At 38.3% G+C, this 13650-nt stretch overlaps 1 protein-coding gene across 1 annotated transcript in view; it reads left to right on the top strand.

Moving 5' to 3' along the window:
- The window catches only part of MINDY4 (MINDY lysine 48 deubiquitinase 4), an 84991-nt gene that overhangs the window by 56926 nt on the left and 14415 nt on the right, over positions 1–13650 (top strand). Inside the window, exons 15-16 of the mRNA XM_008502212.2 lie at positions 5170–5233; positions 7081–7242. Of these exons, the coding sequence (XP_008500434.2) occupies positions 5170–5233; positions 7081–7242 (226 nt within the window). The remainder of the gene's footprint in view (positions 1–5169; positions 5234–7080; positions 7243–13650) is intronic.

The following is a 13650-nucleotide window of genomic DNA, read 5'->3' as shown; positions in this document are numbered from 1 at the left end:
AGCTTGTAATCCAAAAAAAAAAAAAAAAAAAAAAGAATGTACCCAGCCTGTCTGCAGTGCAGGCATATTTGGGAGTAAGATTTATCTGTCTGGTCCCTGGTATATAACATTTAGATGCCCATGCCTTGGTCATAGCAGGCTCCCTTTTCTTCATGCTCATCAGATGAAGAGGAGGCATTTTCCAGTAGAGTTTCTTCCTTCTTTTGCAATTTATCTAAGCAAGGTCACATAAATTAGGAAGTAACAATTTCACTCCATGTACAAAAAAGTGAAGAATCCCAGAGTAATTGCATGATGTTTATCTGTCCATATTTTGATATTAAAAAAAAAATTGCCATATGAACGCAACTCTAAGTAATTGATTAGCTCTGCATGTTCCCATTTTCCCCCTATTTCTTCAGAAGATCAAAGCATTTCAGAAGTGAGTTGTATAGCCATAAAGTATATGGATTTGAAAGACTCCTGTGATGTGAGAGAATAGAAAATATTCTACTACAAAATAGAGCAGTAGCAAACCCAGTCATTTTGGGGCTAAATTTCAGTCATTGCACTGTCATACTCTGTACTATTCAGCTGTTTGCTAAACACAAGGTCAATGTAGTTAAGGAGAACTGGGTTTAGTATCTTTGCTTTATATGCTGTGCTGAAGGAGACATACTGCACTCCAGAAGGGTAATTTATTTTTAAAAATGAAATAATGACATTGTGGGTTGAATGTACAGATTAATAACTTTTCGTATCAGACTGGTCCTTCCGAAACAGAAATACTTCCTAGAGCATATTAGCACTTTAAGAACTTAAATTATTATAATTTAAGAACTTAAATTATTAGCACTTTAAGAACTTCAGTTAGCATATTTAAGAACTTTGTGAAATTAGCAGGTACATGAAAAAAGCAATAAATAATGAAGCCACTTCCTTGCTTTCACTGGTGTAAATTCCAACCAGCACTATTCTCTTTTTTTGTCTTTCTCCTTTCTCTTCTCCTCCCTTCTCTTCTCTTTTCCTCTCCTCCCCTCAGGGGCTCTTCTCTTCTTTTTTAAACATTATTTGGAAACCTTTGCAGTGAGCTAGTATGTAGAAGAAAAATAATTATGGAACATTTACACAGTAAGCCAGTCACCCATCCTGTCATTTTCCACATCCCCATTGTAATTATTTGAAATCCTTATGCTTGAAGATGAGTTTTTCTCCATCCCAACCCAAATTCTATTTTTGGAGCAGACTTGTAATTGTGTGTTTGTTAATATGCTGTCTGTTGCCATGAACAAAGAGAAGTCACCAATGTTCTCTTGCAGCTTTGCCTCAGAGTTAAAGGACTGTAAAACCAGCTAGATCTTACTTGAAGGCAGCACCGGGGAGCTCCAGGCTGGGCACAGAATCGCTGAGAGAAGACAGGCAGAGAGGAACCTTGGAGTTTGGATTGGCAGGAAGCTGAAGAGGAGGCAGCAGTGTGCCCAGGTGGCCAAGAAGGCCAATGGCATCCTGGCCTGTATCAGGAACAGCGTGGCCAGCAGGTCCAGGGAAGGGATTCTGCCCCTGTGCTCAGCTCTGGGGAGGCCACAGCTTGAGTCCTGTGTCCCGTTCTGGGCCCCCATTTCGGGAATGATATCGAGGTCCTGGAGCAGGTCCAAAGGAGGCAAGTGGGCTGGTGAAGGGACTCAAGCACAGACCCTGTGAGGAGAGGCTGAGAGAGCTGGGGGTGTTCAGCCTAAAGAAGAGGCGGCTCAGGGGAGACCTCATCACTCTCTACAACTCCCTGAAAGGAGGTTGGAGCCAGGGGGGGTTGGTCTCTTTTCCCAGGCAACTCTCAGCAAGACAAGAGGGCACGGTCTCAAGTTGTGCCAGGGGAGGTTTAGGTTGGATATTAGAAAGAATTTCTTTACGGAGAGGGTGATCAGACATTGGAATGGGCTGCCCAGGGAAGTAGTGGATTCTCTGTGTCTGTAGATATTTAAAAAGAGACTGGATGTGGCACTCAGTGCCATGGTCTAGCAACCGCAACGGTGGTTCAAGGGTTGGACTTGATGATCTCTGAGGTCCCTTCCAACCCAGCCAATTCTATGATTCTATGATTTAGTTTGCTGGACCAAAACAATCTCCAGGGTAAATAGCTGGCTTGAACTCATATTTTGATAGCCTGGAATGATTCCTAGTGTTACAGTTTGCATGTGACTTTTCTATATAATCAATGCTCAGATGTTCTCCATCAAAACCTTGGCAAGAATTTTCCTATAAGTAAATTGAGAATTAATACATATAAAACATTCTAGAAATGTCTTATTTATCTAACTCAGTGTTATTTCCTGAGAAAAAAGTTTGTCCTATTACAGATCATATAATATTGTAGAATGCAGTGCTCAAAATATTTATATTTTGGGTTTGTATTTATGCACTTTTAAACCTTCAATAGAGTCCATACAGATCACTGTCATTTACTATATCAAGGCACCATCAGTACTCAGATTTCTACAGCTGTTACAGTTTCTTCTGACTGTGGTGGTTTTGTCCAGCTCTTCTAAAATGTCAGAGTATTATTTTATTTGTTATATCCCAAATGAGATGAAGAATTGGAAACATGAGGCAGATTCCTAATGGAAACTGCTGTGGGTACCTTGAAGTCAGTAAGTTATGTCACTATGGCTGTGTACCCAGTGTACTTAAAAATCTCCTGGCTTCAGATTAACAGCTCTTTCTGTTTTAAAGTGATTTTAAAATTATAAATGCACATTTTCATCCATGGACAAACCACTATTAGCAGCAAATATTTATTCATTGTGCCTATTTTGACTTTTGATAGCCAGGGCATCAGAATGAGCAAATGCTTCAGGATTTGCTCGTCATCAATGAATGTCTTTGTGCATTATAAAAATATAAGATCACGGTAACAATGTGCTCTGTTTTCTGCTGGGCTGTGAAGTGTACTTTCACTTAAAAGCTGACTCCTTTTATTACAATACACAAAATACACCTGCACAGTCTTTGGCAGGTCCGAATGATAATCTTAAAACCATTTAGCATAGGTGTAAATCTCTGAGCTATATGCCTGCTGTTTGTTTCCTCAGGAGCAGGGGTGATTTGAAAGGCAGATGTTCTTCTTCTTCAAAATCTGAGATACACCTCTGAACTCCCATATTGTTTGTACCTACAGATGGAATTAGAACTTCCTCCTATTGTCCCTGCCGTACGTCCCATCGTCCCTAACTGACGCATATTGTATAGTCTGCTCATTTCAAACAAGGCTATGGCGTTTTCAAGATGAAACTGTTTCTAAAACTAAAGAAAAAATGGCCGAAATCCAAAGATTTTTATCACCCCATCCACTCCTTCCAGTGTCGCACGAGAGAGTTTTCCAAATCCCAGGCACGCTTGTCGTGGGCTTTTCTTTCAGTTCACACTACCAAGGGATGTTATTGTGGCATTTCACTCTGACTGAGGCTGACTTCTACATTACCTTTACAATCTTTTAATTTTTTTTTTAACAGGGAACTGTGATTAAATGGCCATGAGTCGATTTGGATGATTTTGGGTATTGTTAAGGGCTGGAAATCTTAAGTAATCTGAATTACATACCACATTCTGATCATGGTGTTCAAAGAAACCCCATGAAATGTGGAATGAAGACAAGTATGTCCCAGCTTCTTAATTAAAAACTCAATTTTGTATCAAAATGTGTAACAATGTTAAAGGGAAATTTCTAGCTAGGTCTACTCTGACCATGTCATTTCATCTCTTTATAAAAAAAAAATCTTTCCTATTTAAAAAAAAAAAAAAGTGTTAATTGCTAGAAAACATTAACATCTGGGTACACAGGAGACTTTACAAATCAAATGTGAATGAGATGGCCAGATGTATGTAGAATAACTCATTGTAATTGATGATCATTGAGGCATTTTCTCTACCTTTTTAACAGTAACAAAAAACAACTGAGATTTACTTACTTTATACTGAAGGGAAATAGCTTTTTTATGAACCATAGAATTAATCTGTATTTTAGTGCCATAGTTATCCAGGAATGTAGTACATTTGTTGTTTCTCAAAAGTAGTTTAGATATTACTTTAAGGATAAAATAGTGTTTGCAATTGCATTATATCTGCAGGATTAAATTATAACAGTTACAAATTTATTTTTAGGCCATCAACCAGTCACTAATGCAATAATTCCAAGAGGTATGAGAGAGAGAACTTAGTTTGGGGAGATATTACTCCGTAATTATAAATAATTCAATTTCATGGACTCCTTTCTGTGATGCCATAAAATAGAAGAAGGGGCTTCACAGTGGTAGGATAATTGTGTGCACCAGGAGTTGTTTTTTGGGGTTTTTTTTCTTCTTTTTCCCCTTTTTGATGGACGAGGTGACATCCAGAGTTCCCTTCCTCTCTCAGCCATTCTGTGGTTCTGTATGACTTGTAGCCCAGTAGTTCTAATTCCTAGAATTCTAACTAGTAGTGATGATGGCTTTTATTCTCCTTTATAACTCTATCACTAAGCACATGCAGAAATGTCAGATAGTGCTCTACAGGCTTTTCATTTATGGTATTCATGCTGTAGCTTTCATTCTAGAGAAAATAGTACACCAAAATGTTTTAATTTAGAAAACAAAACAAAAGGCCAATATGAGTTGGTTGTAAGAGTGAATTGATTACCAACAGTTTGCCTCTGGGAAGATGAACTTTGAAAATTCTGCTAATATTTCCTCATTTTACTTTGGGAGTAGACTTTCCCAGAATGTCTTGAAAAGACTCTAAAACAATCCTAGTTCTAACCCTAAAAGTACCCTAAAAGTAAAGTCATTGCATAAATTAGAGGTCTGGTACATGTGTAACTTTTTGAGTTCTGAATCAATCTTGTACTAATGCGTGGTAGAGACAAGATGTTTCACTACTGTGTTTTTTTTGCCTGTCTTGCTCTAACAAGTTTCTGCTTGCCACATCTTTAGTTTCTATATCCACTTTTTCTTGGCAGGCAAAAAAACATCACCTTGTAAGAACTGCAAAAGTTAGAGCTCTATTTTCAGTTTGGGTTTCATTTGTCATTTTTTTTTCTTCTTCTATTTTTCCCCCCCAGTATTTAAAGACATTAAGCCCAATGACAAGAAGCAATTGCATAATTGCATTTAAATTTATTCCTCCACTTGTAACTTCACTTTATTCTGCACTCCTTTTCAGGGTGCGCAATGATTTTGACGTCCTTACCAACCGCCTGATTGGCAGCCATGGTTACTGTACTCAGGTAAGTTCCACCTTGGGGATGTCACCTGCCTCTGGGTGGTGAGCTGACCTCTGGGAAGAGAAGATGATGGCATTTCTTAATTGAAATTCCTTCTATTTTTTCTTTTTTCCCCATAATGTCAAGCACCTTTATCCTTTATTCTTTTCTCCTCGTGTTTAGGCGTGCTGCGTTCTTTGCTTTCAGAACCTCTGCTTTTTGGTTTGGTTTTTCTGGACCATGTGTGGCTATTGCTGTGTGTTTCAGTGCTCATACTCTTCTCTCCAGGCTCTTTTGAAATCCTCAGTTGATTTTAGTGCTGAGATACTGCTGGAGACTGCAAACTGTGTTTCTTCCCTGCTGTTTCAGAAAGGTGACTGAAGCCAGATGGTACATCAAAACAGACATTGATTTATTAAGGGCTTGTCTGAAAGATATGTGGTGCTTGAAATTAATCAGTCTGAATTTCTCTCTGACACTTATGACCACAACTTTGTGTAGTCCAAATTCCATCTTATATACTGTACCAAATGTTGGTGCAGTACCCACTGGCTCCAGGCTTGTGCAGGCATCCAATTAGAAACACTTTCCCTTGGACACATAGGTGGAATACAGATCCCAAAGTTCTGGGACATGGATTTTCCCCAAAGCTAGGACATGAGCAGTTTTGTGGTTGGAATAGGGTCCACAGCTTTTAAAAGTACTGCCATTTGGGCTGCAAAAGGCAAGCTTCACATTTCATTCTTGTACTGTTTCTGAAAGACTTTTATACTGTGGTTACAGGGTGATTCCTCAAGAAGGTGGTGGAGCATCACTGGCAGATTAGAAATCCTAAAAAACATCAGTAAGAACCTATAAACTTTGGGGAGTCCTTCAGGAAAAGCATGGGGCTATAAATATGTACAGTCTTTTAAAATCATTCATCAAGTCCAAACTGGCAAACCAGTATTATTCATGTCTTTGGGCATGGTAATTTGGACTTTTTTTTCTGGAAACTTTCCTATTATTATTTCCCCTCATGTTTCTTGACATATGTTATTTATTAATGGTTCACTGCTGTAGTGCAGTTTGCTGCTAGAAATTGGTATGTGCTGTTGCATCCTAACGGGTCATTGTAGGGTCTTCTGCTGAGCAAAATGCCTGGTGTCTTTCTCATCCTTGAATTTTCTGCCCTCTCACTTGAGCACATGTGCACACATCTTCTCACATGTATTTGCCTCTGACACACCTGTATTTGTAGTACCACAGAGAAGGAATAATCAACAGTCTGCTATAGTAAGTACATGAGTGATATGGACCAGATGTGAAGCCATATGGGTCTGTGTCTTACTGGATGAAACTTAAATTCACCCAGAAATAACCATTGAAAAAAAAAAATCCTGTAAAGAAATCTTGCCCAGCTTATGAAGTGTATCACTAAGCACATGCAGAAATGTAGATAGTGCTGTACAGGCTTTTCATTTATTGTATTCATGATGTAGCTTTCATTCTAGAGAAAATAGTACACTAAAATGTTTTAATTTACAAAACAAAACAAAAGACCAATATGAGTTTGTTGTAAGAGTGAATTGATTACCAACAGTTTGCCTCTGGGAAGATGAACTCTGAAAATTCTGCTAATATTTCCTAATTTTACTTTGGGAGTAGACTTTCCCAGAATGTCTTGAAAAGGCTTTATAAACAGTCCTAGTTCTAACCCTAAAAGTAAAGCCATTGCATAAATTAGAGGTCTGGTATATGTGTAACTTCTTGAGTTCTGAATCAATCTTGTACTAATGCATGGTAGAGACATGATGTTTAACTACTGTGTTTTTGTTACCTTTGTCTGTGGTTTGTTTTGGTTTTTTTTTTAAAAAACATGTCCCAAACAGGAATTGGTGAACTTGCTTTTGACTGGCAAAGCTGTGTCCAATGTTTTCAACAACGTGATAGAGCTGGACTCTGGAAATGGGAATATCACAATTCTGAAAGGTATCACGAGTCGCAGTGATATTGGTTTGCTGTCCCTCTTCGAGCATTATGATGTTTGCCAGGTATGCTTTCTATTCTTCAGATTTTAATTAAAAAGGAAACAATTGAGTTTAAGATTGGCTTGGAGTGAGTATAGCAGCCAAGAAAATACAGTCTTGACTCAGTTGCTCATTCAGAGGCATCTAGTGCTTTTTTTTGAGAGTGGTCTCTCTCCTGGATGCAAGCTCATAACTGTCACACTTGGGTAAAAGACTAACACACTTCTGTTTAAGTGGCTATATATAAATTATATACAGTTGTATATACATTATATACAACTGAGACCTGCTCAGTGCAGTCTATGGAGCAGAAAACTGTTCAGCTGACAAAGCATAACAGCAGTCTGTGCTGAGCTGGAGAAATTTCCTTGCCTTTATTCACTGATTATATTGGAGCTGAGATGCCCAGCTCACATGTGGACACCTACATCTTAATCCTCTCTATGTAAGCAACTGAATCTGGAGCTGAAACTCAGTCCAATTATTCAGTTTTCTATCATTTCCTTTGTGATGAGGAGCTAGGTTGAATCCTCTGCTTTATGATGTAATGGTGATCATATTATATTAGCAGTAAAGAAAATAATAGACAATTAAAATACAATATAATGGGAATGTTCTGTTTAATGTGTCTTTGCAATTACTATATTAATTTTATATTAATTTTTTAATCACAAAAATTAAGCTACAGATTAAAAATTTCAAAGAAATGACAGCCATTAATTAACTTCTGGAAAAACTTGATTAAGGATGGACATCTTTCCTAAAAACATGTTCTGCCTTAAGCAGACAATCTTGTGTTTGATACAAGGATATTATTTAAAATTCTTTTTCTTGTGTTTGATGGTAGATTAAATAATTTTAACAATCCCATCTATCTGGATTTGCAGGCAGTGCCTCTATGAAAATTTGGAAGAGGGTAGCAAAGAGTTTGTAGTCATCCTATCCAAATGTGTGGCCAAACTTATCTCAACTGTTTCCCAAATGGCTAAAGTCAGTTACATTTTCCTTCTATGGAAAAATTATTTTTTTAGTTAGTTTGAATCAATGCAATCCTTTACATTACACACAAGATTATAATAACACTTAAATTCAGTCAAGACAACATACCAGTATATCCAAATCAGACTAATTCAGAACAACTGGAACTAAAAGTAAATTAGCCTCTATGTCTAGTTGCAGCTGACTGCTCTTTTTTTATAAACAATATAACATTTAAAGCCTAAAAAAAAAAAAAAGATTATGCACCACTGTAGCATTTTTTCCGTTCTCCAGTGAGGGAAAATTACTTTTAAGTAGCAAAATGGTAAGTGAGGTCAGTGCAGGTAAGAGCTATTTCTTTCCCATCTGCCCTCTAAAAATAAAAGAAAAAAGTAAACCCAGAGGATCAGACACTGTCTTCCACTTATCCTGCAAATTATATGCTGGAGGGTGTCTGTTTCTTCCACTACTCTGCTCTTGCATGGCAGCTGGACTCATGAGCAGTGATCTCTTTTCCAAGCCAGTGACCCTTAATTAGTTACAGACACTCCAGTAGACATAGTTTCCTTTTTTTCAGTCTACACTTAGTTAGGCATCTGATGCAAATTGTCTTGCTTTTTATTAAGAACATCTGTGAGAGCTCCACATTGCAGTTCCTACGTCTCAGTGCCTGTGGCAATGCCTGCCTTAGAACTAGGACAAAAGTCACATTCTGGTGGACTTTGGCCTCAAGTCTGGGGAATCTCCACTGTGGCTTCAGCATGAAAGGCCAGATTCCACTTTCTGTTACACAGATGTAAGTTTAGAACACTTCAGAAAAACAGAAATGCCACTCACAGTTTGCAGTGGTGGAACTCAGAATAGCATTTGCCTTAAAGTCTTTCAAACTGACTCTTTTCTTCCTCTGAGTGCTTTGGTAAGTGGGTTCAGCATCCAATTACATTGTGGCTACGAGGATGGTAACTGAAATCAGTAATGGAAAAGCACTGTCATTTTTGGTTGGGGCTTTTGTTGTTGTTTTTGTTGTTTCCAGGAGTAAGAAAATCCTGAGCGTGATGTACGGTGAATCACAGACATTAGAGCTGGAAAACTCCCTTTAGGTCATATCCAGCCAATCTCCCTGGGGATAATTCAGGATATCTTTATATCCTGTTATATAGGAGGCTTTCTTTTAAAAATCTGTGTCCACGAAGTTCCTGCCTCTTTGTTCAGATAGCCATTTATTAGATAACTTAGTGCATCTAACTGTGACATTGCCTTTTTTCTCACACATCTCTACTGTAAAATATGAGGAATTTCAAATGCAGATTTGCAGGTACCTGTGAACATGGAGTTTTTAACATCTACTTTACAGCTTGTGCTTTGAGTCTACTGATATTAAATCTGTAGAGAAACAAGATAAACCAGGTGCCTCGAGTTGCCAAAGAGTGGGTGTGAGTCCACCTGTGCCTGGTTAGGGCAGGCCCCCTATTACCAGGGGGCCAATAAAGGTGGGACACACACCCACAGAGAGAAGCTCAGCTCACTCTGGTGTGAGGCATGGAGAGGCCAGCAGCTCGTTGAGCCTCTGGAGAAAGAAAGGCTCTTCCCACTACACTTCTACCCTGGAAGCGCTGTGTGGTGGCTGGAGTCCTGGAAGAGACCAGCAGCTCGTCGAGCTTCAGGAGCAAGAATGGCTCCTCCCACTACATAAATCAGATTATTCATTTATTTTGTTTCCTCTAAATATCATCCCTCTTTCCAATCCTGCCTACTCCTAGAAAATTCATCCCCACCCTTTAGACTTTTGCAAGCTGATGTAAGAGTTCCTCCCTTTTTCATCAGCAAATCCTGTCCAAAGGTCATTTTTATTGCTTTGCTCTAGACTTCTTCCAACTGACCAATCCATTTAGGAAGGCACTTCTAAGATTCCAGGCTAGATGCAGTACAACCATGTAGAGAAGATTTCTATACCATTTTATCTCCTTTGTCTAAAACGTGGAGTATTTGTACATAGTCCATAATTTCCTTGGTGTGTCTTTCTGAGCTGAAAATACCACGAGGTTGTGAGAACTGAATGAGTCCTTCTGTCAAACTTCAGCAGTAGCAAAAGAAACCAAAATGATCTGTCCCTTTTTCCTCAATGATTCCCTGAAGATTCCCTCTGTTGCTAATCCAGCAATCTCTTTTGGTAGATCATGCTGAACGTGTTATCTCTGCTGATTGGAAAAACGTGGGCTTCATGTAATTGGCCTGGAACTGTTCATGTCTAATCATCACTCTTAGTCCTAACATATCACCATAATTCAGGATATTTTTTGTAATATAATTGCTTGTTGCAAATTGCTTCACAATGACAGATAGATTAATTCAATCTGTTTCATAAGCAACCATTTAGTTTCATAGTAGCATTCCATATTTTAATAAAAAAAAGATTAAAGTCCAATTATGTTACTTTTTGGTAGGCATGTTACACTTCTTGGGATTTATTTTCTTTGTGCTAAGCCCATATTTAATCTATATTAATTCCATCTGATCTTACACATTTGACTAGGAAGCCTAAAGTAAGATTTTAGGTCTCATGGGATTTCTTTACAGCTCTTAAAGCAACAGAACCATTTCCAAGAGCTGGTCAGCACCATAAAATTGGTGCAGATTTTCCTGATGGTTGGACTGAGGGCAGCTGAGTCAATTCTGCAGCAGGGAGAAGACCACAAATAAATGAGTTTAGGCACAGAAGTAGGCAGGGCCAATTAGAGAAGCAAATGAATAAGTTCCTGCATTTGGGTCAGACATTGGCATGAATGCTGCTTTAAAACTGCAGGTGAAAAAAGGTTGAGTGATGAAATGTTCTTTTCACCTATGTTAAAAGGAGAACAGATGGAAAGAGATGCTCCTTGTATTTATACCAGATCACCTAAGAGTCTAACAGAAAAAAAAAAATCTCTATTACAATCTGAAGAATTTCAAAGATATAACTATTATTATTGTCATTATTAGTTGTAGTAATTATAATAATACATCTAACATTTCTGTGTAATTTCCTATGAATAGTTCTGGGCCTTGCAAAAGTCTCAGGTAGCTTTACCATTTTACAAGCAGTTTAACAGTCAAACAAAAGTCAAACGTTTATCCCAATAAGTCATCCAGTAAGCTACTGGCTGAACTGGAGACAGTCCTGAATCTCACCCTCTAAGGTTGGTGCTGCCCTGGCTGATGCATTTGGCCAACCTTCTGGAATGCTTTTTGAAGCCACCTTAGGTACATGCTGTTGTACATGAAATCATGGAAATATTCAAGGTTATTTGTCTCTTTTGAACCTTGACTCTGATAATTCTTTGTCTTAACTGGAGCTCTTCTGCTTTTAACCTCCCTGCTACAGTAAATAACCCTCCTATCATCTGACCTCCCAAACTCACCTTACTCTTATTCTTGACACCACCGAGGTCTCTGCCTCAGCTGTCAGCATTTCAAGAGGCTGTAGGCAAGAAACTTGGGATACATACAAGTTCACCTGCAGCAAGACTGACAAGCCATTGGCCATTTAAAAATCTGTTCTTTCTTTTTTTTCTTTTTTACCTCTCCCCTTCTAGCATGAAAAAGAAATTTTCCTTAATGAAGTCCTGTTGTTCTCCTACTTATCCATGGGCAGTTATTCTCCCAGAGGCAGTCACTGTTGCTGGGATATTGATTTCTTGACAACCTCCTTCCAAACAAAATAAAATCACAGAGTTTTTATTTAAGAGAATAAGAATAACAAACCCCACATGTTTAAAAGTGTTTTGCGTGCTTTGCCTACAGACAAAACAGAAAATGATAAGTTAAATATTTTCCACATGCCTCTTCAGATTATAAATACCTGCATTTGGACTGGGATTTGTGCCATCAAATTTTAGGTTCTTTGTAGGTTGAAAATTGGTCAGGTAAGGCTCCAGGCACCTCCTTTTATAGCTGATGAGCAGAGGGGTCCAAATTTCTGGCAATCCCCATCTCTTCCTTGTTTGATTTTCCTGTCAGCCAAAGCCAGACTGAGTTAGAGGGCCTAGAGATAGATGCTGAGGAGTTAAGTGGACTGAATCTTGATCTATCTTTGTCATTGCAGTTTAGTAACTTATTCTAATGAATTATAAACTCCTTCGTGTATTTTGAGGGAATAGCAGAGCTCTGAAGTCCAAATAAGGGTCTGAATCTTTCTTGACAATTCTTCACTTGATAGAACATACCAGAAAAGCAGTGGAATAAAGCAAAGAAGAAAAAAATAAAAAGATCCTGAGGCCCCCTGGCATGCTGAGGTCTGTTTGCCTTGTCACAACTTCTGTCTGCTTTTATCCTGTAGCAGCAAAAGAGAACTTCAGACCAAAGCCAGTACTTTCCAGGAGTCTTTTCTTTGGCTTAATGGTCCTGAGACTGAATATACATTTATTTCTATTCTTTTTCATTATAGTTGCCCTTTTCAAACCCCAATTCAGCATCAGAAAGTTTTCCTTGTCTACAACAAAAGAGATTCAAAGCTGCAGAGAGTTTAGGACTCCAATGTAGCAGTCGTGTTTTATACTACAATTTATAATCATCTGGCTAAAAGCTTCAGGTTATACTTAACCTGCCATAGTCATTAAATTATCCATACTCTGAATGTCAGACATTATGAGCATTATATTTTTCTCTTAATCTGATTGAAATCAATCACACATTAAAACAAAGCAAATACATTTTAATGGCAATAGCTTTACCCTCACAGTATCCCTTAACTAAGTGCAAATATATTAGTATGAAGGCTGAACTGCTGTTTTAATAGTGCTGGTAGATTGTGACTTGATTCAGTGGTGTTCTTGATCACCCAAGGGCTCTTGCAAAGCTCTCTGTTTTTATACAATTAATACTTCAGTCTTAACACTGGTGGAACATTATTTAATATGAATTCACTAAAGGTCACTGCAACTGTGGGGAGAAAACACTGGCAGAACAAAATATCCACTGGAACCAGCAATTAGTCACTTTGAGTGAACCCAGACCTTTATGGAATTACATGAGCCTCAGCACTTCACTGGATGATTCTTTTGGAAAATAAACATTTTTAGCAGTTGTCTCAAAATTCCTGGAGAAAAATGGCACCAGTTTAACCATACCCAGTAACCTCCCTTGGGTTTTGTAGCGACTTCTTCTTTAAGTCATGGCCACTGCACAGGAAGGATAACCTGATGCTTGTTTCTGGTGAAGGGAAATTGTTTAAATGGAGTCCAGAGACACTGAATCTAGCTTATATTTCTTTGTTTCTTTGGGTACACACATGGCAACAGGCAGGCTTGTTCAACGAGCCACTAAAATGTGAATGGTGAAGTGTTACACACTCTTTCTGGCAGATTATTGCAGGAACTCTCAGGTATTAAATATCTCTCTGTAGATTTAATGTCCCCACTGTGCAAATGCAACTGAAATCAGATGTGGGAAAAGACCACCCAGAGGGCTGGGAATGAG

Source organism: Calypte anna, chromosome 2 (genome assembly GCF_003957555.1).
Source record: "Calypte anna isolate BGI_N300 chromosome 2, bCalAnn1_v1.p, whole genome shotgun sequence".
In the NCBI taxonomy this organism is placed as follows: Eukaryota; Metazoa; Chordata; class Aves; order Apodiformes; family Trochilidae; genus Calypte; species Calypte anna.
Note: the sequence above shows the minus strand (reverse complement) of the source record. Positions and strands in the feature narration are given on the sequence as shown.